At 40.9% G+C, this 25,869-nt stretch overlaps 1 protein-coding gene across 1 annotated transcript; it reads right to left on the reverse strand.

Moving 5' to 3' along the window:
- Positions 1 to 20,916: 20,916 nt before the first annotated feature.
- Positions 20,917 to 23,915, reverse strand: LOC148026488 (expansin-A11-like). The gene is made up of 4 exons (XM_087690460.1): positions 23,382 to 23,915; positions 23,132 to 23,243; positions 22,438 to 22,629; positions 20,917 to 21,429 (listed from the first exon to the last, which is right to left on the reverse strand). Exons 1-4 carry the CDS (start codon positions 23,545 to 23,547, stop codon positions 21,126 to 21,128), a joined length of 774 nt encoding a protein of 257 aa, XP_087546586.1. The 5' UTR covers positions 23,548 to 23,915; the 3' UTR covers positions 20,917 to 21,125.
- Positions 23,916 to 25,869: the final 1,954 nt, after the last annotated feature.

Genomic DNA, 25,869 nt, shown 5'->3' on the forward strand with positions numbered 1-25,869 from the left:
TGGGATCTTGCCAAGTTGCGAATGATCCAAGATCGAATCTTGGGAGTATTCGGGGAAAAGGAATCACACCTTAGCAGTTGTTCATGCTCTCAACCCCGAAAAATGTGTCTTTGGCGTCTCCTCGGGAGTTCTTTTGGGCCATATTGTCTCTGCACAAGGAATTCCAACAGGCCCGACAAAGATTGAAAAGATTGCCGCCTTAACAGTACCGACAAACCTCAAACAATTGAGAGGATTTCTTGGCCATGTGGAGTATTACAGAAGATTTATTGCACATTTTGCAACTAAGGCAGCCCCTCTGCACAAGCTCCTAAGGAAAGAAGCTAATTTCCTTTGGACGTATGACTGTGAAGAAGCCTTTAATACCCTAAAACAATGCGTGATCCAGGCACCTATTTTACAGCCTCCTGATTGGACGAAGGAGTTCCATGTGCACATAGATGCATCAGTTGAAGGGCTAGGTGATGTCCTATGTCAAAAGGGCCCCTCCAAATTAGATCAACCGATATATTATGCAAGCCCAAAAGTCACTGATAGGGAATGGAACTATACGGTGACAGAGCTGGAGTGCTTTGCAATGGTGTTTGCTCTAGAGAAGTTTCGCCACTACCTACTGTCTACCCACTTTAAATTTTATGTGGATCACGAGGCCCTATCCTTCCTGATGAACAAAGCAGACGTGAAAGGATGCATGATGAGATGGCTCCTTCTATTCCAGGAGTTCGACTTTGAGGTGATTACCAAACCTGGTCGTTCCCATGTTCTGGCTGATCATCTGTCGCGTATCCCACAGACTGCAGACGAGGAGCATGATGATCCAGACCTCCCTGATACTTCCATATTTCTGGTAGAAACTGTAACCCCCTGGTATGCAGACATTGCCAATCTACTAGCAACCCAACAGTACCCTCCTGGCATTTCTAGCCGGGAAAGGAAGAAACTTATGTTAGAATCAGCCCCCTACACCTTGTTAGGTGGAGCATTATACAAGAAAGAAAAAGATGAAGTGCTCAGAAGATGTGTTGCAGGAGATGAGATTGGGATTGTTTTAAAGGCTTGCCATGACGAGCCATGTGGAGGCCACTTTGTAGGAGAAGCTACAGCTAGGAAGGCTCTACTAGCAGGATACTGGTGGTGGCCGATCCTCCACAAGGATGCATATGATTACTGTAAAAGATGTGATGCTTGTCAGCGAATGGGAAAACCCACCAAAACAAGTGCCATGCCACTGCAACCTATCCTTCCTTTGAAGCCATTCGAGAAGTGGGGCATCGACTTCTCGGCCCAATCGATCCTCCCACTAGAAGGAAATAGAACAGATACATCTTGGTATGTATGGATTATGTCACAAAGTGGTGTGAAGCTAAAGCCCTAAAGCGGGACGATGGTAACAGCGTGGCCCTGTTCATGTACAAGAATATCATCATCCATTTTGGCGGTCCCCTAGAGCTGGTAAGTGATAGAGGCACTCATTTCATTAATAAAGTCATGGAAGAGTTGGGAGAGCTGTATAAGATCTGCCATCGCAAGTCCACTCCTTATTACCCCAGAGCCAACGGCCAAGTCAAAGTCACCAATCTCAGCCTTTGCTCAATCCTGACAAGGACGATTGCCGCACATCGTCGTGATTGGGATGATCGACTTACAGAGGCCCTCTGGGCATACAGAACGTCCCGTAAAGCAGCAACAGGACAAACCCCTTTTCAGCTGGTGTATGGTACAGAAACTGTTTTCCCTGTTGAACTGGAATTGCCCTCTTTGCGAGTGACTATCAAAGAGCATTTGGGGGACAATGATTCACTGCAACGCCGTCTCCTGCACTTGGAATGTTTGGACGAAACTCGTAGGATGACTCTATAGTGCATGGAAGCCACGCAAGCTCGACGTAAGGCTTACCATGACAGCTTCATCAAGCACAAGGAGTTTTAAAGAAGGCGATTCGGCCCTAGCCTATGATTCACGATTTGGCAAGTTTCCTGGCAAGCTCCAACAGCGGTGGATGGGCCCATATAAGATACTTGCTGTCAACCCTAATGGCTCTGTCCAAGTGCAGACCATTGATGCCTCTAATGATCCCTTCCTGATCAATGGATATTGCTTGAAGAAGTACTTCCCTCCTTGGGGATCTTGACAATCACGGTCACTTGATCCTTTCCCCCATTAGCATGGCACTGTAACTCTTATGATGCTACTTCTGATAGCCGTTCTTCAGCCACTCCTGATGAGCTGGACGCAACCCTCTATCCCCTCAGCCCCACCTTCCAGCCCTGATCTCTTATTTTCTATTTTCCACCAACGGTAGTGGCGAGGTGGGTTCTGAAAAATGGTATTTCCACCATTCCCTTGCTTAATTTGAAAAAAGGAAAATATATATATATCGGTCATGGGAGAAAAGGACTTCGGTCCTTGTCATGCCGACCTACTCTTCGAGAAAAGGTGGAGACACCCTCGGGAATAGGAGAAGAAAAAAAAATTGAAAACAACAACAAAATAAGAAAAAAGAAAAAAAAAGAAAAGAAAAAAGAGAAAAAAAAACTGTTATGGGAGAAAAGGAAGCAATTCCCTGTCATAGCAGGCCTCATTCCAAGAAAAGGTGGTTAACACCCTTGGGCGAGAAGCTGGCTGTGGAAAGGTGGCAACACCTAGCAGTCCAGAAAGTGGATTCATCAATTGACATCCCCAGGATCCAGTTCCGAAGCTGCCTCCCTTGGTACGCTGTGTCCTGTGCCTTTCTGCAGAGTGTTTGACAGTCCTCTAGCAGACGCCATGTCCTATGTAACACAACGTTCGGTCTGATGGCTACCTCCCTGGGTACGCCTCTTCAACACCGAATGACGCGATCTTTATCGACAAACAATCGAGTGACGCGAGCTTTCATCCTAACCGGATGGGAAAGTGGGTATGGTTGCCCTCTGTAACTATCAACAGAGAATGAGAAAGAGGGTGGGGTGAGTGACCAGTCTTTTTCCTTCAAATCAAATGAGAGGTGAGAAGTGTGAATGAAGTGTTGCATGCACGGGATGGGCCTCTCAAGGCACAAAGCACGATTTGTTTCTGTGCACTGCACCATAAGGCTCCCTGGCCTTCCTTCTCGCACTGTATGCCGACATAGGGTGGGATGCACAGTTGCACCATCAAATGCACACAAGGCATACAACCTCTGCACAAGTGTCCGTGAGGATTACCTTAATGGGTTTCAAGAAAGGGCTGCCCTCCTGTATCTATCAACAGAGTGTGAGACAGAGGGTGGGCTGAGTGTGCCTGAAGTTTCTTCAATCAATTACCGAGAGGTGAGGATTGAGGGACGTTACGACCCTTGGAGTCATGTACGTTTCCATTTTCCTATGCACCCATGTGCTGGGTTTCTGCCATCAACACATGACACATCATTTTGCATTATACACTATACTACAAGGCTCCCTCGCCTTTCTCTTTGCACCTATGCCAGAAGGGTTGGGCACACTAATGCGCCATCAATTGTGCACCCTAGCATACTCCCTCTGCACCATCCCCTTGTCAATTCCTAAACCGGGTGTGAGATATGGGTTTCAATCATTATTCATCGAGTGATGCCCGTAATGGGGCGAGTGACTATTCTATCATCCCATCAAAGTGTTGTAAGTTGAGTGACTATCCTTCGTCACCGACACCGACTCGACGAGCTTCATCCACCAGCCATCTCCTTGGGTGCTGCCACGTGGTCCCTGCCACGACAGACGTGTGCTGTGAAGATATCTTGGTACCTCCTGCAGCCGACAACGACAGTGGACGTGTCATCGACAGTCAACCTTGATTCTCGACAACTACCCTACACCTTCTGTTGTCAGTGACGGTCATGTTTTAAGTATGGGGACGTTAGTGGTTGGTCTATCGTGTGGTATTAGGTCCCTGTTGCTCAGTCAACCCTACCTGTTAAGGTTTTAAGTGTGGGGACGCATCCCTACGCGTCTACCTTGCATACCGCCCTATATATGCCTCACTTTGATCATGCATGTATGCCATGACTTTCTGTTACACTCCTAGGTCCCTTCCCCACCTACCCGTCCACTGTCACCCCTCCCTTGGGGATGTTCTTCCTCCATTTTTCTTTTTCCCTTATTTTGTTGTGTTTCTATGTGAACGTACCCTACGTTCCCCCAAATTCCAATCTAAACTTATAGCCATGTTCGTCCCTTCGAATGTCCAATTTTCCTTTTTCCCCACCCCTGTTCCACTGCACGGTTTTTGTGTTATTAATTTTTGAAGGATTTTGCATCCATTAGATAGTCTTCCATGTGAACGCACTTTTCTTGCTTCAGAACCGTGATCTGACATCATAGCCCGACGATCACTTTCCCCCTGACATTTTTCATTTTTACTCCATGTCATTTCGATGCACGGTTTGTCAAATATTAATTTTTGCGGTTTTTCGGGACCTTTTCGTGCATCTTTTTGATATTTTTCCATGTGAACCTGCCTTGTTTGCATCGGAATTCCAATTTGACTTGATAAGTGTGTCCGCCACGCCCTTCCTTACATTTTTTCCTGTGAAACTCCATCCCCCGCACAGTTGTCGTTTTTGCTGCCCCCTGTTCCGGTGAACTGATCTTCTGTTATTAATTTTCGACCGTAATGGCGTATGTCATTTTTATATTTTTCCTATGTGAACGCATCCTATTACAGTCGAAACTGTGTTTTGACGTGATAGGGTTGTCGGGTGCGTTCTTCTGCACATTTTTCCTACTTTCTGCCCTGCATTCTGGTGAGCGGATTTCCCGAAATTAATCCCCGTATGTGTTTTCGGGGTTTTTTTTTTTGTTTTTTGCATATGCACGCTCTTTATCCCCCCCAGAACCCCCGTTGACCTTTTCCCCTATCTTCCCCATGCCGTCTGGTACATTTTTTATTTTTACGAACTTTCAGTTGGTACTTGGGCCGCACCAATCCACCAAAGCTCCATCTCGGATTGTACCTTAAATTGTTGTTCTTTTCCCCTGCCAATACTGTAATCCAATGCCTTGTTCATGATACAGATGTTGACTCTTTCTATCTTTTGTCCCTTTTGAATCTGTGCTTTATCCAATTTTAGTGCAAACTTCAAAATTCCACCACATTCTTGGACAGCAAATTTATACATATGGACCATTGCAATTTGGAATCTTTTAAGATCAATCCAAATATTATTAAATGTGTTGTATTAAAAAAAGACCTTTATTTTATGTTTTTCATAGGGCATAGATCCTTCTATATGAATATACTCCCCAAAAACATCTGGAATCCTACGATTCATAGCAGTCCTAGCAATTGAAACTGCAAGAGGCCAAGGCAAACCAAATGCACTTTTTCTATGACATTTAAGATTTGTAAACCAAAATTTAGAGAGAGCACGATAACCTCTATGACTGATACCCATACTGTCACATGTTTCCACTATTTCATTTGGTTTAACTGTTCCTTTTGAATCTTTCACTAACTCTTTCAGAGTTTCGCTTCTCAAGTCTACATTTTCAAGTGATTTTATAAGAATCCTTATAATGTCTTTTTTTATCACGGTTTCTTTAATAAGCTTAATCCTCTCATCGTTCTCTCGAATTTTAATACATTTTCGTTTCGCCGATCGGATTGTGAGATATTCATTTTTCCTTATTTTTACGTGTTTCACGCGACTCGTCTCGCGCGTGAATGCATGCATTTGCAGTTTTACGCGGCTTGCCATGCACGATCACGTACACACCCCCCGTGCCGACGTCCCGACGCCATTCCAATTCTGCCAAGACAAATTTTTTTACCCCGCCCCACGCCTGCGCATAGGACGGGGGCACGCCTTTCTTTTAGTTTATTAATTTATTAATTTATTTAAAAAAACACAACAATTATTTACTTCACCTTTTTTGTAAGAAGCTGGGAATACTTAGAATACTAATAATATGCCATGTCACATTGACACTGGTATATAAGGAGAGAAGTTGTAATTTTTCACATCTTTTTGACATATCAATACAATAACAATCTTTCTCTCCCTTCTTGCTCCAAGCTTCCATGGCTTCTTCATCTTTCATGTCTTTCTCTCTCCAATTCTAGTCTTTCTCTCTCCTCGTCACTCTATTTCTCTCTCTTCCTGCAGTCTTTCTCTCTCCACTGCAGTCTTTCTCTCTCCCTAGTTCTCTCTCTGACAAGTGGTATCAGAGCTTCAGTCTTTGATCCATTATTTTCTTCCATTTTCACTCTCATTTTCCTATTTCAAAACCAATTTCAGACAAAAATGGTACAAGACAGTGACTAGTGGAGTGCTGCAGGACAACTACAGTTAGCAATGACTACATCTGGAGATATTCAAGGTCAGATATGGCGGGTAAAGGCTTAAATGGCTGGACGTCATCAAATTTTATGCAAAAATGGAGGTAACTAGGGTAAAGAATGGTTAACCGGGCTTAGTTACAGACAAAACTACAGTTACTTTTCAAAAGAGAGCTTCTCTTCTCTCTCCTTCAAGCTTTTGGCTAAAGCTTCCATGGTGGATGTCAAGAATCTTCACAAATATCTCTCTCTGTGCTGAATATCTCACTGCCAAACCATGGGGTAAAGAATCTTTGTTGCCTAAGCTACAGGAGGAGCACCATTGTTGATGCCTACTGCTGAAGATCAGCCCAGGACTGCCCGAAAAATGTGCCGCAAATTGCGCTAATCCTCCTGCCCCCTTCTCACTGCTCTGATGCTCCAAATGCTCAGCTCATTGATCAAAGACTCTTAAGGCTTCATCAAACAATTGAGTACATCAACTTTCAGCCCCAGGGGAACTCTCATCAGCCATTTCTCTGTTCAAAACCCTAATACACAGCAGGGCAGCCATAGCCACAGACATGGAAGCTCAAATTTCTCAAGATTTTGGACTTTCCCGACCTTCAAGGCTTCTCTAAAGCTGAATACAAGCTGGATAGACTTCAAGATTGAAGACATTGAAGAGATTTCAGCCCGTGCATGTCAATGAAGCTCAAATGGAAGGAATATTTTGGGGCTTTTCATCAGGGAGCTTGAATCTTTGAAGTTCAAGTGTTCAAGCAAGGCTGGAGTATTGATCTTTCAAGGATTTCATCATATTGAAGCATGTATGGACTGATTTCATGGAGATTTCAAGCTTTATGTTGGATTCATGGTGGATTATGAAGAACTCTTGCATCAACCGGGTTAAAGCTGATATCCATCATCATTTTCAAGCTTAATGGAGGTATTTTCTTTTGCTAATCTCTGAAATCTCTCAATAATCCTATTGCTAATGGCTTTTCCACTTGTTGATGAGAGGTTATTGATCAATTAATTCACTGGATTGATCAATAGATCAGAGAATAGTATTAATTTTCTTCAATTTCAGCCTATTTCATTGAATTCCTTTTGATTCAAAACCATTACTCATCTTAGGTAACATTTGATCAGCTTGATGCATAACCTTGATCTGTTTTGTTGAAATTCTCTCTTATCCAAGCTGAAATATTGTAAAAGGGTAAGTACTAGCAATCAGTGAGTCACTGAATTGCATAGGTAAACCCTTCTCCCATCTCAAGTTTTCTTATCTCAATCAATTGCATCTCATGAAAGGCTGAATTGATATTTTTGGAATTGCATATCATGCTGATTGCTTAGCACACTAGCCTCTGCCATGTTGATATTCCCACCGAGGAAAAAGGTGGATACCGGGGGAGATAGTGGGACAAAAGAGAGATGACCCTCCCTCACTATCGAAGATCCCGAAGGGGTGCAACCAACCGACCCGGGGGGAACTTTGCCCACCTCCCGGTGATTCGGAGCCCGTGTAGGGAGCCCTTCCTGCCGTTTTATCCCTCACACAGGTACAGCGAGTGGAGAATTGAAGATTGAAGACTTTCCAACGACTCAAGTACCTACTGGAGTAAAACAGGGTAAAACAGGGCATTTTCAGGTTACCCACAGGGTATTTACAGGTGGATACAGGTACACCCTTTGATACTGAAGTACAGGTGCAGGTACTACGGGGTACTCACAGGTCCTATATACCCCTTTGCAGGGTTTGGTAGCCATTGGAGGTTACTTTCTTGCATTACAGGGTCAAAACAGGGCACTTACAGGTCTAAACAGGGTGTAGGACTGGACAGTTCAGACTCTGAAATTCAGTTACAGAATTTTCTGTCCTAAACCTGTTATAGCGTGCTATAGCTCATCTCGAAGAGGGCATTGCAAGCTTCGATTCGCACAAAAAAGTTTTGCAATCGGAGTTTTCTAGCCAAAGTTATAGCCGTTTTACTGACAGGGGGTACTGCAGGACTGCACTAGTATGGCAGGGCATAAAGGCAAAAATAAGGTCCAGGAGGACTATGCACAGCAAATCAGGGATTCTATGATGGAAAGCACATTTCAAGAGAACCCTAAAGAGCCTCAACAAGGAGAAATTAGTATGCTCAATGATACTTTGTGTGCCCATGAACTAAGGCATAGAGAGCGACATGAGGCCATGCTATCAAGAATGGATCAGATGGTTCAATCTACTGATCAGACCAAGGCTTCCATTGATAGATTGGTAATGTCCAACGACCTACTCATGGCACAAATCTCTAAACTTTTACAATTACAAGTGGCATCAAAAGAAGCTAATGAAAAGGCCTGTTCAAATACTGACCCTTCAGTTCCACTTCAGCCATCCAACCAAAATGGTCATGGAGATGGAATCATTGGAAGAAGAGGTATTCCAAATAGTCAGTATGAAGTGGGAGAAGCTTCACAAAGGCATGATGACTATTTGGGCAGCTTGAACGGAGCCAATACTCAAGCTTTTGGATTGCATACTCAGCATTCTAGGGGTGCTTTACCAACAGGAAGATTACATGGTAATTCTCAGCCACCTGTTGGAAGATATCAGTCTCAATTTGGAGGTTCTGTACTTGGAAATTCTGATCAGCCAGTTTTGGGACAGCAACCCTTCCATGATAGAGAATTTAAGGAAAAAATTGTTTTATCCAAATTCAATGGCCAGTCATCTTCACCATCAGAATTAGAGGAATGGACCTCTAAGATGGAGTCTTATTTTGACATATTTCCTAAAACTGATGTTATGAAGATACACTTTGCCTCCTTGCACTTAGAAGGATTTGCTCACACTTGGTGGAGGTATATCAAGAAAGAGAATGTACTTATTGAGAATTGGGAAGCTTTCAAGGCACTTATGGCTGAAGTCTTTGTTTCACCTCTTGAAAAAGAGAAGTTAGAACGAAGATGGTATGCTTTGGAACAAAGGGGCCTAAGTGTAAGAGAATATACAAACCAATTCCTCAACTTGACCATGTATGTGGAAAACATCAGTGATGAGGCCAAGTTACATAAGTTCATGTATGGTTTAGAACCATCCTTGTCAACTGATGTTATGGCGCAAAATTCTACTTCACTTTTCAAGGCTATTGAGCTTGCAAAGCGCTTTGGAAGGAAGTATAGGAAAGAATCTTCATTTCAGCCAAGTTATGGACAGCCAAGGACTGTTTTAAAGCAAGGGCAAGTTGGTAACAATTATGGCAGCAATCATATACCTAGTGGGAGCTTACGGATACCAACTTATCCTCCATTTAATGCTTCTAGGCTTCAAGGCAATTTCAGGACAGCAAACAGTCCAAAGGTTGAATTTAAGCAAGGTGACAATAAGCCTAAGTCTACTTCAGCCAATACAAATTCCAGAAATATTCCCATGGATCTTTATAAGGAAAGAAAGGACAAAGGCTTATGCTTCAAGTGTGGAGAAAAGTATACTCCTGACCATGCTTCAAAGTGTGTATACAAAAATGCCAAGCCAAAAATTCAGAGTATGCTAGTTCTTGAGGATCTTGAAAATGACATAGATGAAGTTAATGCAGTCCCAATCAATGCTGAAAATGAAGATTTCGAGGATGATGGTGGACAGGAGTACTTCTATGATCCATCTGACTCTTTTCCTTTTGATCCAGGCGGTGATATCCCATTTGATCGTGGTGGATTTTGTAATGAGTTGCCTGCTGCCACTAATTGTTCTATCTCTATGGATGCTTGGACGGGATCTAAGAACCCTAATACACTTCGTATGAAGGGAAGCATATGTGGAAAGCCAGTGTTCATCCTGATAGATAGTGGCAGTACCCACAGTTTTGTCAATAAATCCATTTTGTACAAGTTAAATTGTGTTCCCACCGACTTACAGCAGCCCATTAGAGTACAAGTGGCTAATGGTGAAGAGGAAATCAGCACACAGATTTGTCCACAGGTTTCTTTGCAGATGGCTGAAAATTTTGAAGTCAAAGTAAACATGATCACTTTGGAAACGGGGCCCGTAGATATTGTACTTGGTTGTGACTGGTTGATAACCTTAGGCAGGATTACTATGGATTTCTCACAGTTATATATGGAGCTTTTCTCCAATGGATAGCTCATCCGTTTACAGGGAATCCCTAGTAGATCTGATTTTCAGCTTATCACCATTCAACAACTCAAGAAAGAGTACAAGAAGCGCTCACAGATATTTGTATTGCATTTGAACAAAGAAACACAGGATCAGCCCAATAATTCAGCAAACCATCCAGCCTTGACAGCTCTTCTTGAGGAGTATAGAGATTTATTTGAAGTACCTACTTCATTGCCTCCTAAGAGAGCGGTGGATCACCCCATTGATTTGGAACCCAACTCAAAGACGATCAATAAGCCACCTTACAGACTATCAAAATGTGAATGAGAGGAAGTAGCCAAGCAAATCAAAGAGCTTCTTGAAATGGGATTCATTGAACCAAGTTCTTCACCGTATGCATCCCCAGTCCTGTTAGTCAAAAAGAAAGATGGATCTTTCAGAATGTGCATTGACTACAGGGATCTTAACAATATAACAGTGAAGAACAGGTATCCTATACCCAGGATAGATGATTTGCTTGATGAGCTTAAGGGGGCTCGATTCTTCACGAAGACTGATTTGAGATCAGGGTATCATCAGATTCGCATGAGAGAGGGTGATGAGGTCAAGACTGCTTTTAGGACTGATCGTGGGCTCTACCATTTCTTGGTGATGCCATTCGGCCTTACAAACGCTCCAGCTACCTTTCAAAGCCTGATGAATAAGATTCTACAACCTTTCCTCTTTCAGTTTGTCTTGGTATTCTTCAACGACATTTTGATCTACAGCAAGACTTTTCAGGATCATTTGTCGCATATGAGGAAGGTTTTTGATGTGTTGAGACATCATAGGCTTTTTGCTAAGGAGAAGAAGTGTTCTTTCATGCAGACTGAAGTGGAATATTTGGGACATATAGTCAGTGAAAAAGGAATACAGGCTGATCCCAAGAAGGTGCAATGCATAAAAGATTGGCCAATGCCTACTACTACTACCTCTCTTAGAGGATTTCTTGGTCTATCTTCATTCTATCGCAGATTTATAAAGCATTATGCGGCAATTGTAGCCCCTTTAACTGACAAGTTGAAGAAAGAGGCTTTCTTTTGGGATTCTCTTGCAGATAGCAGCTTCAACCAGTTAAAGGAATTACTTACCTCCGCTCCTATTCTTGTATGCCCGGATTTCTCTAAAGAGTTTACTATACAATGTGATGCTAGTGGCCGTGGCATTGGGGCTGTTTTGCTTCAGGAGCATGGAGTAATTGCATTTGAAAGCCGTAAGCTTACTGATAAGGAGATGGCCATGAATGTTTATGATCAGGAAATGTTGGCTATTTTGCATGCAATCAAGAAATGGCACCATTACTTATATGGCAGCCGATTCAGAGTACATAGTGATCATCGCGTACTCAAGTATTTCCTTACTCAGTCAAATCTTACTCCAAAGCAACGACGATGGGTAGCAACATTACAAAATTATGACTTTAACATCACTCATACAAGGGGCAAAGATAACATAGTGGCTGATTCTCTCTCTCGTATGTGGGCCTGCAAAGTATCAGCCATGATGGAATTACATAGTGATTGGATTGAAGAGCTACAAGAGGCATATCTCTTAGATGAGGAATTCAGCCAAATCTTTCAGAAATTACAGCAAGGTCTTATGGAAGAAAACTCACATTACCAGCTTAAAAATGGTCTTATTTGGTGGAAGGGCAAGATTGTTATTCTCTCTACTTCTTCTTTCAAGCGAAAAATTATGGAGGAGATGCATTCTTCGCCTTTAGCTGGACACTTGGGAGTTTTCAAGACTTATGACAGGATCAGCAAGACCTTTTATTGGAAAGGACTGTGGAAAGATGTTAAGGACTTCGTTATAAAGTGTATGCCTTGTCAGCAAAATAAGGATAGCACCCATAAGCCAGGGGGTTTATTGCAGCCATTGCCTATTCCTACGGGTAAATGGACTCATATTACTATGGACTTTATCACTGGCTTACCTACTACCAAGAAGGGGTGGAATAGTATTTATGTGGTGGTTGACAGACTCACCAAAGCAGCTCATTTTATCCCAACAAAAATTCAGTTTACTGCTTCTCAGGTGGCCAACCAGTTTATGGAGCATATTTTCAGATTACATGGATTACCGCAGGTGATTATCCATGATAGGGACTCAAAGTTTATGAGTAACTTTTGGCAAGCGGTATTTACATCTATAGGTACCAAGTTGGCTCCATCTACGGCTTATCATCCCCAAACTGATGGACAGACAGAGAGAGTTAATAAATGGTTGGAGACTTATCTTCGCCATTTTTGCTATGATGTCCAAACCTCATGGGATTCTTGGTTACACCTGGCTGAGTTTGCTTATAATAATTCCACTCATGCAAGCATAGGAGTTTCACCCTTTGAGGCTTTGTATGGTTACAAGGTGCCCCTACCCACAGTCATTTTTAACGAAAAGATCAACCCTCATGGGAAGGAAGAGTTGGATAGAATGCAGACCCTTCTTCAGCAATGCAAGGTGAATCTAAGGAAGGCTCAAGATCAGATGAAGATGTATGCTGATGAGAAGAGGAGGCCTTTAGAGTTCCAGGAAGGAGAGCTGGTTTTGTTGAAGGTGCCCAAATCCAAGTATTCTACATTGAAAGATGGATCCAGTAATAAGCTTGCCCACAGATTCTATGGCCCTTACAGGATCCTTAAGCGGATTGGAGATTTGGCATACAGACTAGAGCTTCCCTCTTCTACAAAGATTCATAACGTCTTCCATGTTAGTCAGCTCAAGCCCTATTATGGTGATCCAGTGGATTTAGTTGATGAGCTGCCACCTATTGATGAAGATGGTATCGTTCAGTACATCCCAGAGGCTGTTATTGGTCAGCATGAAAAGAAGCTTCGATCACATTCTATTGTAGAATATTTGATTAAATGGAGAGGTTTACCCTCTGAAGAGGCTTCTTGGAGACCTGATTCAATATTGGATGAGTATCCATACTTGAAGGATACATTGGTGGCTGAAGCCTATTGTTTATGGAGCTAGTATTGGTGCAGACTGGTTCAGGACAGCACGTTGTTTTAGAACAGTTTTTGCTGTACTTCATTTTCAGAATTGAGCTATCTACATGAGCTTAAAGTACTCTTCAAGAGCTTCGTTTTGATATGTGGTACATCTCATTTGGACACTTCTATCAAAAGTTATGGCAGATTTGGTCTAGCAAGGACTGTTATTTCAGCAAGCTGTCTACTTTCTTCTGGAACTATTTGTTGAAGATTCTATGGCTCCAATGGCTTCTTAAGTTCTTCAAATCATGTATATAGCAGGGTCCACTTTCCGTACTTCAAATTCAGCCCTTGTAATGATAAATTCTTCACTCATTCCCTATTTGTAAAGCTGTAAAACATAGTAGTACTCTGTTCTATCCATCTTTTCTTTAGCTCTTTCTAGTTTTGTTTTTGGGGACAAAAACTTTTGGGAAGGGATGGATTGTAAGAAGCTGGGAATACTTAGAATACTAATAATATGCCATGTCACATTGACACTGGTATATAAGAAGAGAAGTTGTAATTTTTCACATCTTTTTGACATATCAATACAATTACAATCTTTCTCTCCCTTCTTGCTCCAAGCTTCCATGGCTTCTTCATCTTTCATGTCTTTCTCTCTCCAATTCTAGTCTTTCTCTCTCCTCGTCACTCTATTTCTCTCTCTTCCTGCAGTCTTTCTCTCTCCACTGCAGTCTTTCTCTCTCCTTTTCTTCTCTCCCTAGTTCTCTCTCTGATTTTTTTTTTAAAAAAAATTATTCCCCCCTAACGGTCACCTCCCCCCGCATCCCAACCCCCTCTCTCTCTCTTCTTCTTCTTCTTCTTCTTCTTCTTCTTCTTTCTACCTTCTCTCTCCCCGACCCCTCCCTCTCTCTCCTCTCTCCTCCTACAATCCTGCTTTTCCCTCCTTCCTCCTCCCTCCACCCTCCTCCCTCCCTCCTACCACCACTATCTCCCTCCCCTCCTCCTTCCCCCACCTCCTCCCTTCATCACCTTCCATCCTCCTCCTTCTCCCTCCCTCTCTCTCCCCGACTTCTTCCCTTCTCTCTCCCCTTCCTCCTTCCTTACCCCCACCTACTCCTCTCCCTCCTCCTCCTCCTCCTCCTTCCCCTTCTCCCTCCCCACCCTTTTCCCTTCTCTCTCCGCCTCCCTTCACGCCCTCCCTTCCCTTCCAACGCTCGTCTGCTCCTCTAGGGCCGCCCCCCGCCTGCGCCTTGACGCCACCGCCAGGGCACCCACTCCGTCGCCAGGGCTACCAGGGCCGTCGTCGCCAGGGCCACCAGGGCCGCCGTCTTCGCCGCCAGTGCCAGCACCGCCGCTGTCGCCTCCCCACCGCCCGCCACCTAGTAGCCGCCGCCTTGCCGCCACCCTCCTCCTCCCCTCTTCCTCCTTCTCCTCCTCCTCCTTCCCCTTAACTACAGGTTAGTTAGCCTAACCTTCTTTCATTGAATTAACCTTAATTAATTAAACTAACCCTAGTTAGTTAACCCCCCTAGTTAAGTTAGTTAACCCCCCTAGTTAAGTTAGTTAGCCCCCCCACTAGTTAGGTTAATTAACCTCGCCCCCTAGTTAGGTTAGTTAACTGATTTACTTAATTTATAAATTAATTTCCACTAATTTTTTTTTAAAAAAATTCCCTACACTTTTTGTAAATTTTTGGAAATTTGTCAGCTAGAAATTTCAACCCCCAAAATTCCAGAAAATTCCATATTTGCCAATTTAGTCAAAATTACCTTAAAAATGCACAAAAATTCATTTTAAATTAGACAAAAATACAGAAAAAATTCTGCAAAATTCCTAAAAATTTAACCCACTCCCCTAACCTTTTTCCATTCCTTTTTTTTCCTTTAAAATATTTTTATACATGATATCCCTATTTAAAATAATTTATTAAACCAAAAAAGACCAACACACAAAACTTTACCATAAAAATCCCTATCTTATTTTCATACCCTAAATTGTGGATATTTCTTACCTGGCTAAAATTTTCTTTTTCCTTCCTCCCCTATCTATATTTATTATTATTCCTTTTGATTACAAACTAAAAACAAAACAACCAACAACCCACCACATACACTTTATTAAAAAACAAATTCTGACAAACCGACATACCTCCAATCACTACACATAATACCCCCTAAAATACCAAACAAACACAATATAAAATTTCAAAAAAAAAAACAAAAAAAACAACAAACTATTCTTATACATCATAATAAAATTAACAATCATACTCAAACTCGATACACCCACTAAGGTTTTGTCTTTGTTGTTCAGTCTCAGTGGTCTTTCCTTTTCTTTTACTGGATTCATTCCTTTTGGGGGACTCTTCTGTGTGCCTTCAGGCCTTGCATACACACCCCTTCCAAGTATTTATTTTATGTGCTTTAGTTATTTTCATTTCCCCCTTAATCACAAACTAGTTGTTAAAATGAAATATTTATTGATCCACATTTTCCACGCGCGTTTGCGTTAAACACACAATTTCATAATAATAAAAATCAACCAGCCGTTCACTTTGCATGCGCTACGTGCACTTAAGAGGCACTTTAAGCATACCAGAACTATATTCATTTTTCTCACCAATATTCACAGTCTCTGGATCCTTCAGTGAATTGGCAGCTCATTTTGCTTAGTATCTAGCATACATGCATAGGCATTCCCATAATGATCAAAAGGCCATTCCCAAACTTTGTATAAATGTCAATGTGAATATTGACTCCCACCAGTTGGATGTCCTGTATTTTCATGCCCTATGTCTCCCTAGCAGATACCTTGTCTTGCTAGAAAGGATGTGCTGCTTGCAGTTTTTTCAGAATCCTCCCAAGACATTTGTAGATGAATCCTTCTCCATGGATCTATTCCAAAACCACCAAGCTTTTAAAAGGGATCATCTTCATTGATGCCTTTGCCATGTATTTTGGAAGAATTTTAATGATATATCTCTTTTTGGAGGTGTCATTCAAATGGTTGTGTTAGTGTTCGTGTATGTGTTGTCTTAATTGTATGTGATGAGTTCGTGTTGGTTGCGACTATTTGTTCGAGAGCTATTTTCAAAAGATTGCTGGTAGATGAAAAGCCTATGGTGGAAAGCTGAAGAGAACCTCTTATATCCTTTACAGATTTGTCATGGTTTTTAACTAATTAATCAGATGAGTTAATGAATAATGAATTTTTCCTTTAGTAGTATTTTTTCTCTCAGATACAGGTGATAAGTTGGGGTCATGTTTTGGCAAGATTATTAAAGATCTAACAGAAGACAAAAATGAGCTCTTTCGTGAACTTATATTCTTCTTTTCCTTAGGTCACGAGGACGCTTCCTTTCTAAGTGTGGGGATATGTCGAGAGTAGAAAAATACTGAATTTTTGACTGATTTTTGTTGTTTTTGAGGTCTGAATGATTGATTTTTGGTAGATTTAGAGTGATGTATGATTGCTAATGGAAGTATTTAAGAGTGTTTTGGATAATATTGATTATGTTTTAGAAGTTAATGATGATTTTTAGTGGAGATATGAGGTTCTGTGATGTTCTGATAGGTTCTGATTGGTTCTGTATACCTTCTGTATAGCTTATGTTTTGTTCTGATTGTCTTCTGTATGAAGCATGGATTGATGATTGATGAAGATTGAGATCTTGTGAAAGCTTATTGAATATTTTTTTAGAGTTTGGAATGGTTTGAGTATGAGTTATGAGGTTTTAATGACCTTCTGTAACCTTCTATAGATCTTCTGTAGAGCCTCTGTCTCTATTCTATCTTTGTACTGTTCTGTGACTGTTCTGTAGACCTTCTGTAGGTGTTCTGTAGAATGTATGTGTGACTTTGAGAAAGTTTTCTAACCTTTGGAAAGGATGAATCTAAGTTCAAAAGAGTTAAAATAGGTGGAAGAAATAGCTGCTGAAGACTGAAGAGAAGACTAAGTGATAGTGACAGTAGTGAGCTGTGACAAGACACTGTAGTGGCTCTGGTGACTCTTCATATCAGACATACCTCTTGGGAGGTGCATCCACGACCTAAGAAGGATTATTGAGGGTTATTATGAGAATGTTGTAGTGAGGATATGATATACTATTGATGGAGAGAGAGAGAGAGAGTCAGAGATAGTCAATTCTATCAAAACAGTGTGATTGTATGTGAGAGATTGAGGAAGAGAACTATGAAGACATTGAAGATGAATAATATGTGATGTATTTCCATTCAAAGATGGTGTATTCCTTTGTGTTCTTTCTTATATTGATGGATTTTGTGAAGATGTTGGAGAATATGGTTGATTCTATCAAATCCGTGGGAGATATCTACTATGATGCTGCGTGAAGAATTGTTGTTTTCTTTGTTTTGATGATCAAAGGAATGAAATAAAAGCTTGTTGATGTTACAAGATAGATTTTCTTGCAAGAGAATTCTCTTTTCCTTGGTGTTCCTCTTGGGGCTCCAGTGCTCCGTCCTAGTGAAATAACAATATCACCCCCCCCTCAGTCGTGCATATGAAACCGTGGCTCACAAAACTGCAAATCACGGCAGGAACTCCCCTCCAAGAAAAATGATAATCAATAATTACATTTTTTTTAAAAACTCGCTCTCCTTCTCCCCTTGCATGGCGGGGAGAGAGAGTGTGTGTATGAGCTTATGGAGGGGCATGAGGAGGAAGGCATGCGGCCGCCACCTGTGTGGCCACCCCCCCCTCCACTGCTTTAACCATCCCCACGTCCACCTTATATGAAACCCCCCTCCCAAGCTTGAGGCCCATCGTCCGGGCCTACCGCCAGCGCCGTCAAGCTGCCGCCAACGCTGTTAGAATGCCGGTAATGCCGTTAGTCTGCGACCATCGCAGTCACCTTCATCATCCTCACACGACTGAATTATCATCATCTTCACCATCATCATCCCATTAGTCAACATCGTCATCACGTCTTTTCTGAAAATCAGAAGCTTGAGAAGCTTCTATTGAAGCTCCACTATACCAAGTTCACGCGCGGCTTTTGGGTTTCATAGATCGTGTTTCTCAAGGCTTAATTTCTGTGCTGTGAAGGAGATCCCGGGCTGCAAGCAATTTCGAAATTCGTTGAGTTGATATTATTTTTGTCAATGGCTCCTAAGCAAAAATCGAGAGGAGCACATGTGGGAGCTTCCACCCAAAGCATGAGAGTGGACAACATCCCGATATTACATGCCCAGGTTCCGAAATATATATCTTCGTATGGAAAGGATACATAAAGCATGTCTTAATTCACATAGAGAAACTTAAATGCATTGGAAAATTTATATATTTTGCTTTGACTTAAAAAGTTCAGTTGCATGACGAGGTACTTATAAAGCTTGCACTTCCATGGTCAAGGATAGTCGCATTTTGAACACATTATGCATAAGTTAAAAGATGCACTTGTATTGGGAGGTCCACATTGTTGGAAAGGATGGGGCATATAGCACATGATACACTTATGTAATAAATTCCTTGTTCTGACTCATATATAGGTTAATTATAGAAGGTCATTTAATGATGAATAAATAGTTGCAATGAAAGAAAAAGATTTACGAACTTTGACAAAAAGCATATAGTATGCAATTCGCATGCAATGATAGTTACATTTAGGTTAAGTTGAGTGATAAAGGAAGAATTAAATCAATGATGTATTCATTGGCATCTGGTCATGAAAGAATGATGCATCCATGCATAGAGTTCTTTTATCAAGGTTCACAATTGGGAAAGGATGCATTTTTGTTAAGATACAAAAGCTTTGAATTCGATGCATAAACGCAAGGTTTATTAGAAATAATTCCTAATGTCAAGCAAATTGTATAGGGCTTAGAAAGATGGAAAGATCATTATAGGTCCTATAGTTGTATAATGGTGAAAGGCCTACGGTCTTGCAATTGCATATTCGCGTGGAATGATACATCTCATACATCTTGCAATTACTTACATCTTTTAAGGAAAGTACTTGCAATTTTTAGAGGAAGTATTTGCATCTTTAAAGGAAGGATCATCTTTATTCGTAAGATGGCTAGATCAATTAAGTAAATTGCATGTAATTGAGTAACTTACATGATATTCATAAAGGCATGATTAGTTTTCATACGACGGTCACCTCAATGTGCTAGGTTAGGTTAAGTTATGTTAAAATTCTGCTTAGTATCGCGCTTAGGATGTCGATTTAATATTTTCAATCTTAAAGTTCATCCCACATTCACGAAAATTTAGGGTTATCTAAAAAACCGTGCAAGGAAGATCTAAGGTTCTCACCTTAAGGATCGGATGGCCAAATGTTGGACTTTCACAAGGAATTATTTAGGGACCCTAGGGACCAAATCAATTATCAACCTAGTGGGATTAGGGTTTTGGATTGGGGTCAATGGGACTCCCAACTCCTATATCTTGATCAAAGGTATTCTTGGTCAAGGAATACCGTATGATAGAGATGTAATCTCTCAAGTTAGGTTCTGCTACCTATCTCGTGCAACAAGTCTGCAAGGTCATATGCTCTTACGACTAGATCGCAAGATAGTACTGCTACACCTTAGACCAAGAATGGCGAGTTCTAATTACAAGTCTGATTCTCTAAGAATTGAGTAGTTGTCCTACTACAACACTTTTTCTTGGGGACTAATTTGTCAAGCTAGGGCAGTTGTGAATTGCCAAGAAAGCAAATTGATCAACCAAGTTAGGACGACGGGGTTGTCCAGGATCTATTTGACTATAGTATAAGGAAACCTAAGGTAGTGATAATTTGGGGTCAATAGGGTATAAACCCTAACCCAAGGAAAAAGGGTAAACAAGCAACCCAGCTTGCTAAACCTTTGGGATCTTGCCAAGTCCTGAATGATCCAGGATCGAATGCTCGGAGTATTCAAGGAAAAGGAATCACGCCTTAGCAATTGGCCGTGTGAACGACCATTGGAATGCTCGTGATTGTACACTTAGGTACAGTGTTTGTACTTCTTTGCTCAAGGAACTAATTCAAGAAAAATAACTAATGCTTCAGGTTAAAAGCCTGGACCAAGCTTAAATATTTTATCTCTATATTAAGACTATCTGATTTTCTTATTTTTATCTCTCCTTTTCTATATCCATCTCCATCTCTCTCTCCTCAACTCCCTATCCCTCTCTCTCCCCTCTTTCTCTACCCTCTCCTTCCTTCTTCCCTCTTCCTCTCTCTATTTCCCAAATTTTTTTATCCTTTCTCTCTCTCTCTATTGCTCTCTCTCTCTCTCTCTCTCTCTCTCTCTCTCTCTCTCTCTCTCTCTCTCCCCATATCCCTCTCTTCTTTTCCTATCTTTTTCCCTCTCTTTGTTTGGTGCCCTCTCCCTCTCTCTTCTTTCCAATATATTTTGTTTTTTTCTCTCCCTCTCTACCCCTCTCCCTCTCTCTCTACCTCCACATCCTTCCCTCTCTTTCTCCACCTCTATCTCTCCTCTCCCTATCTTTATTTTCTAAATTTTTAATTGAATTCAACCTACATGCATTGATTTATATGTTTCAGTGATTTTCTTTTACAAAACTTACTATAGAAAAGTTCTATCCAAATGGGCTCCAAGTGTTTCAAAATTTTCAATTAAAAAGTATGTGTGTAAAGACAAATGCAACTCCCAACAACTTACATATATTATTGTGTGTCCTTAGTTAGGTCACGCTATTGAGGAGATCAAGTCATGGGAGCATTGATGCTTCATTGGAGCACTAATTATCCTATACTCAAAAATTATGTATTTTTCTTTCACATGACTCATACATTTTTAATCCTAGAATTGATTTCCAACAAATGTTTGGCCGAATTGCCAATTACTAGGTGCCACATCGTAAGATGTAATTGTTTTTCCATCACTTGTTGTGACTTGGAAGGAAAGGCTTTGACCATCTAAGTTCAGCCCATTTTTCCAATTTTGGCCCCAAGTGCGTTCCATTTTCATCCAACCAGTTTTTGATCCCTTGATGGAAATTGAAGCTAGATCTCCTGCACCCCCCACATTAGTCACAAGGACTAGGTTGTAGTATGTGTGGCCATTTATTGTAAAGAATATTCCACCTCTTCTTGCACAACGAACTCTAAAAAAAAAGAAGAAGAAATAACACATGTTTGAAAGAGTTATATACCTTTTTCACACCTTAGCACTACACATCACATTACTTGGACAACTAAAACAAATTTAATGTTGCATATAGAGGAGATCTCAAATTCAACTTATCTGGTGTATATGATTAAACATTAAAAAAGTAAGATGCAATGTTTGTACCATTTCATTCTTGTCTTTTATTTTCCTATTTGGGGCAAAAAAGGGCTCACTAATTGGAGCATAAGACTCATCAATAGTGGTAGTGCTCATACTTTTGTGGAGAAACTTTGCTTTAATTATCTTGCTTCTCTATCTTCCCAATTGTCATTAGACACCATAGAGTATTCAACTTTAAATCTTATATGTGTTACATTTGCATTCAACATATATGTATTATAACTTGTTTAATTAGATTTGGATTTTTTGCTTTATGTCTAAAAGTAATCTCAAAGTAGTATCAATGTTTTTTTGGCTTTTCAAAGTTCTCAAGGGTACGAGATGCAATAGCTATTTATATTCTCCACTAGGTGAGAAGGTCATGCAAGGCACTAAAGGGTTGTGGTCAATAGTATCACTACACACAACATTTCTCTTAAGCAAAGCTATACTAATGTTATGATAATTGGACTTTTGTATTCACAATTTAACATATATGAAAGAGGGCAATTATTTGGAGCTAAAAATTGATTTTTAATTTGTATGGAGTCGAATCTATGTTGATATTAAGAATTTATTGAGCTATAGAAATTATAGTAAGCTATTCTCATATAACTAGCATAATCTTGCTACAACATGCATGAAGGCTCTTATGTCTACATCGTGAGCTAAGTTTCTTGGTAGTCACTAACAAACCTTTTAGTTACATGAAATTGCATTTAAAATTGACTTATGTTCATATAAATGATCTCAAGTATTAATCTCATTACAAGTAGCTTATAGTGACATATAATATTTCCAAGTATTGCAATGCTATTACTTTGGGCATTTATAAAATAGTCACCTTCGGTAGAGAACAGGAACATGGCCAAATGGAATTTGAGCAATGCGGGAGAATGCAGGTAGAGAGAGGTCAAAATGGGCCTTGGGGGGGTCACACCAGCCTCCATTGCTACCAGGAGGGCAGAAGTTGGTAGCAGTGACAGTAACAATAGGGGCTGGCCGTCCATGCAAGCAACCTTGGTCTCTCCAACACCTGATATTCCAAGGCTTACAAAACAATTAGAGCCAATAGAGAAACCATCAATACAATATAGTATCTCCCCTCGAACTTCAAAATAGGTTCTCATTTCACAAGTTTGTAGGTTTTTGCCTTTTCTCAAGCAGTGGTTCTAAGGTTGTAAACCTTCTACCTTGAAATCAATGGTTTCTTTCTAGAAGTGACATTCATTGCATCTACCATCTGTTAAGGAAACTTTTTTGCCTTTTTTCAAGGAGTGGTTCTAAGGTTGTAAAACTTCTACATTGAAATCTATTGTTTCTTTTTAGATCAAGTGACATTCATTGCATCTACTATCTATTAAGGAAACATTTTGTGGGGGGTCACGTGGCTCATGAGGAGCCCCTCACGTGTGTGCACTTGCGAAGGGCGAGAGACGTGAAGCGCCTTGTTTTAGTTTATTGTGATAACTGACCTCACTTAGTCTGTTGTCCAATGGGACATTTAATCTCAGTTTATTGGACCAGGGTTAGCTAACCGGATTTGAAAGCACGCGCCACACGTGTCACCGCCATTGAAGAGGGCTGTGCTCAGTGCCGTCGTGGCTACTCCATATTCTGTTAGCTGGTTGCCATAGCCACAAGCTCCATCTGTATGCCCATGCAAAATCATCATCATCATCATCATCAGCATGTAACACGTGAAAATTATCCGCGATTATTGGCATAAACTCTGCTCAGTGAGCATCCGTAATCAGGACAATGGATAACTATGCCTTTATGCCTTACTGTTTGTTCCTGCAGCGTCGCTTCCGCCATAGAACGTGGCGTGCCCTCCCCCGACCCATGCAGTCCATCCATGATGCCTCGATTGGGAAAGAGGGAGATACCCGATAGTTACAGTAGCTATTGCAACGAGAGCTGGAATGATATGGATCAGGCTGCCGTCCTGCATCTTGACCTAGCAGCTATAAGCAGCTAGCTCAAATGGGCATATAGTTAATGCATCACGTATGGAAAAGGCCTATCGCGCCATCAGGGCTGCATGAATATAATCCTTGGTGCCTCTCGTGGCTTGCCAGGACTAATGAGAAGGCGGATTAAAGAAACAACATCATCATCATCATCATCATCATCGTCGTCGTGCAGACGATGATCAGGCCGTAGACGCAGGAGTGATTATGCAATAGTTTATGACTGAGATCTGAAGGAGCTTATAATAGCAGGAGCTGCAGGAAGGCGCAATATGTTGGGTGCAGGAGCAGTAACAATGATGGCTTTACCCATCGGGGTAGCGGCCGTTAGAAAGAGGAGCACTCCAGCAGCCCTTGAGAATGAACATGGAGTAGTGTGAAAGGAAGGCGACTAGCCAGCAGTACCGGAAAGCGATGATCATGTTGACGTTTCTTCTGCACCGCACGCCGAAAGACATCTACCAAGATTCCCCAGATCAAAAATTCAACGTCCATAATCGTCATCGTTAATGTCATTGCTTTCTAAGCTCATTACAAATACTTAATTAATGGTGTATCCCTTCCCGGTAATTAGTGCCCCAGCCTTTCATCCACATGCTCATTACAGTTAAATTAATCATGCATCCCTTCCGGATTTGTGCTCCAGCTTTCATCCACACAACCACCCAAAAAATACTAACAATAATTATCACAGCTACTAGCGTACATCGACCAAAGGGACCTGATTTCTTGACAAGTTCCCTCTCCATCCCAAAAGCATTTCTAGGTGTTATCCACGAAAGGTAGAGCACGGGAGATTGAAATACAAGAAAAGTATATATTATGCTCTTCTATAATACGTAGATGGGTCCTTCACGTTTCTGATCAGCATCTCAAAAGCGTCCTAGTCGTGGCTAAGGGCCCTCATATTCCGTTGGGAATATGAATTGTCTAATCACCCTTTACACTTTTTTGAGCCACTTAAAATCATCTTCATTCTTCAATTAGTATGGCACTCATCCTAAAGCCAATTCAGCAAGTGAATTGACACTTTCTTTATGCATGGCATCAAAGGCCACTAAGCTTTTGACGCATCACCAAAACAATCCCACCAAAGGCTCCTAATGTGTTACATAACTAATCCCACAACATACCAAAGTGTGTCGAGAAAGTCTTGTATAAGCCCACATTGTACTAGAAGCTTTGCCCCACTTGTGCCCAAAGAGTGTCACCTAGCTCACACATGTCACATAAGTTACTTGTTAGTGATTTACTTTAATTCATTCTTCTCCACTTATTGTGGATCGAGAAGGAACTTCCAAATATGTCACATCAGTTACTTGTTAGTGATTTACCTTAATTCATTCTTCTCCACTTATGGTGGAGAAGGAACTTCCAAATATGTTGTTGTGAAGAGCTTTTCATTTTTCCATACCATTTCAAGAAAGACATTGTTGGCTCTAGAAAAACTTATCCTTCTCAAGCCCTAATAGTAAACTTTGTCCATATAATTGTTTCTTATGCAATTGGACATAGGGAACTTTATTAAGAAACTTGGGGCCAATCATTGACAACTCCTTATTTAAAGAAAATATTGTTGGTATCTACATTGAATTTGTCCTCAAATGTTTTCTTTTAGCTGCAATCATCTTAACCAATTCAAGCTCCTTGAAACCAAATTGAAGAAAAATATGCACATGCATGCACAAGAACATGCCCATGCACGAAAATATTTCTGCATGTGCAATTTGAGCTCTTACTTGCATCGTTCATAATAATATATACAAGTAATGGTATCATTTGTGCATTAGATAATTGATTGAAGTTGACAGAGAGAAAACAAACAAACACACACACACACACACACACACACACTCTCTCTCTCTCTCTCTCTCTCTCTCTCTCTCTCTCTCTCTCTCTCTCTCTCTCTCTCTCTCTCTCGTAAGTTTGTATCTATGTAATATACATGTGTGTCTATGTGCTTTAATCAATTTCAATGCTTGTCAAAAATAGTAGTTGTTAAATATATTATTTACCAAAACCTAAAATTGCTAAAGCCAAATGTAAAACAAGCTCTCGATGCCACCAAGAGTTCTAACCAAAAGTGTGACATTGTTGTGTAATTTTTTCATGGATGAAGAATGCTCTTGTAAACATTGTACAGTCAATGTTTCTAGTATAACAAATGTATTTAAGATAATAAAAGTTAAAATCTTGGTAGGAATTTTTTGAATGGGGTGCCAATCTTTTTGACAAGATGTTTCACAACCAAAACCTAGGCCTTGGGAAATGATGATCAAATCAATTTATTTCAAGTAACCCAA

This window comes from Lygodium microphyllum, chromosome 13 (genome assembly GCF_053477565.2).
Source record: "Lygodium microphyllum isolate KBCC chromosome 13, Lygodium_microphyllum_v1.1.10, whole genome shotgun sequence".
In the NCBI taxonomy this organism is placed as follows: domain Eukaryota; kingdom Viridiplantae; phylum Streptophyta; class Polypodiopsida; order Schizaeales; family Lygodiaceae; genus Lygodium; species Lygodium microphyllum.

Excerpts from the sequence above, each read along its gene's own strand:
- LOC148026488 (XM_087690460.1), bottom strand. The coding sequence starts at position 23,547 with ATGCAGGACGGCAGCCTGATCCATATCATTCCAGCTCTCGTTGCAATA. Across the intron at positions 23,244-23,381 it reads CGACGCTGCAGGAACAAACA|ATGGAGCTTGTGGCTATGGC; the intron begins GTAAGGCATAAA and ends ATGGGCATACAG. Across the intron at positions 22,630-23,131 it reads GGCGCGTGCTTTCAAATCCG|GTGTTGGAGAGACCAAGGTT; the intron begins GTTAGCTAACCC and ends TTGGAATATCAG.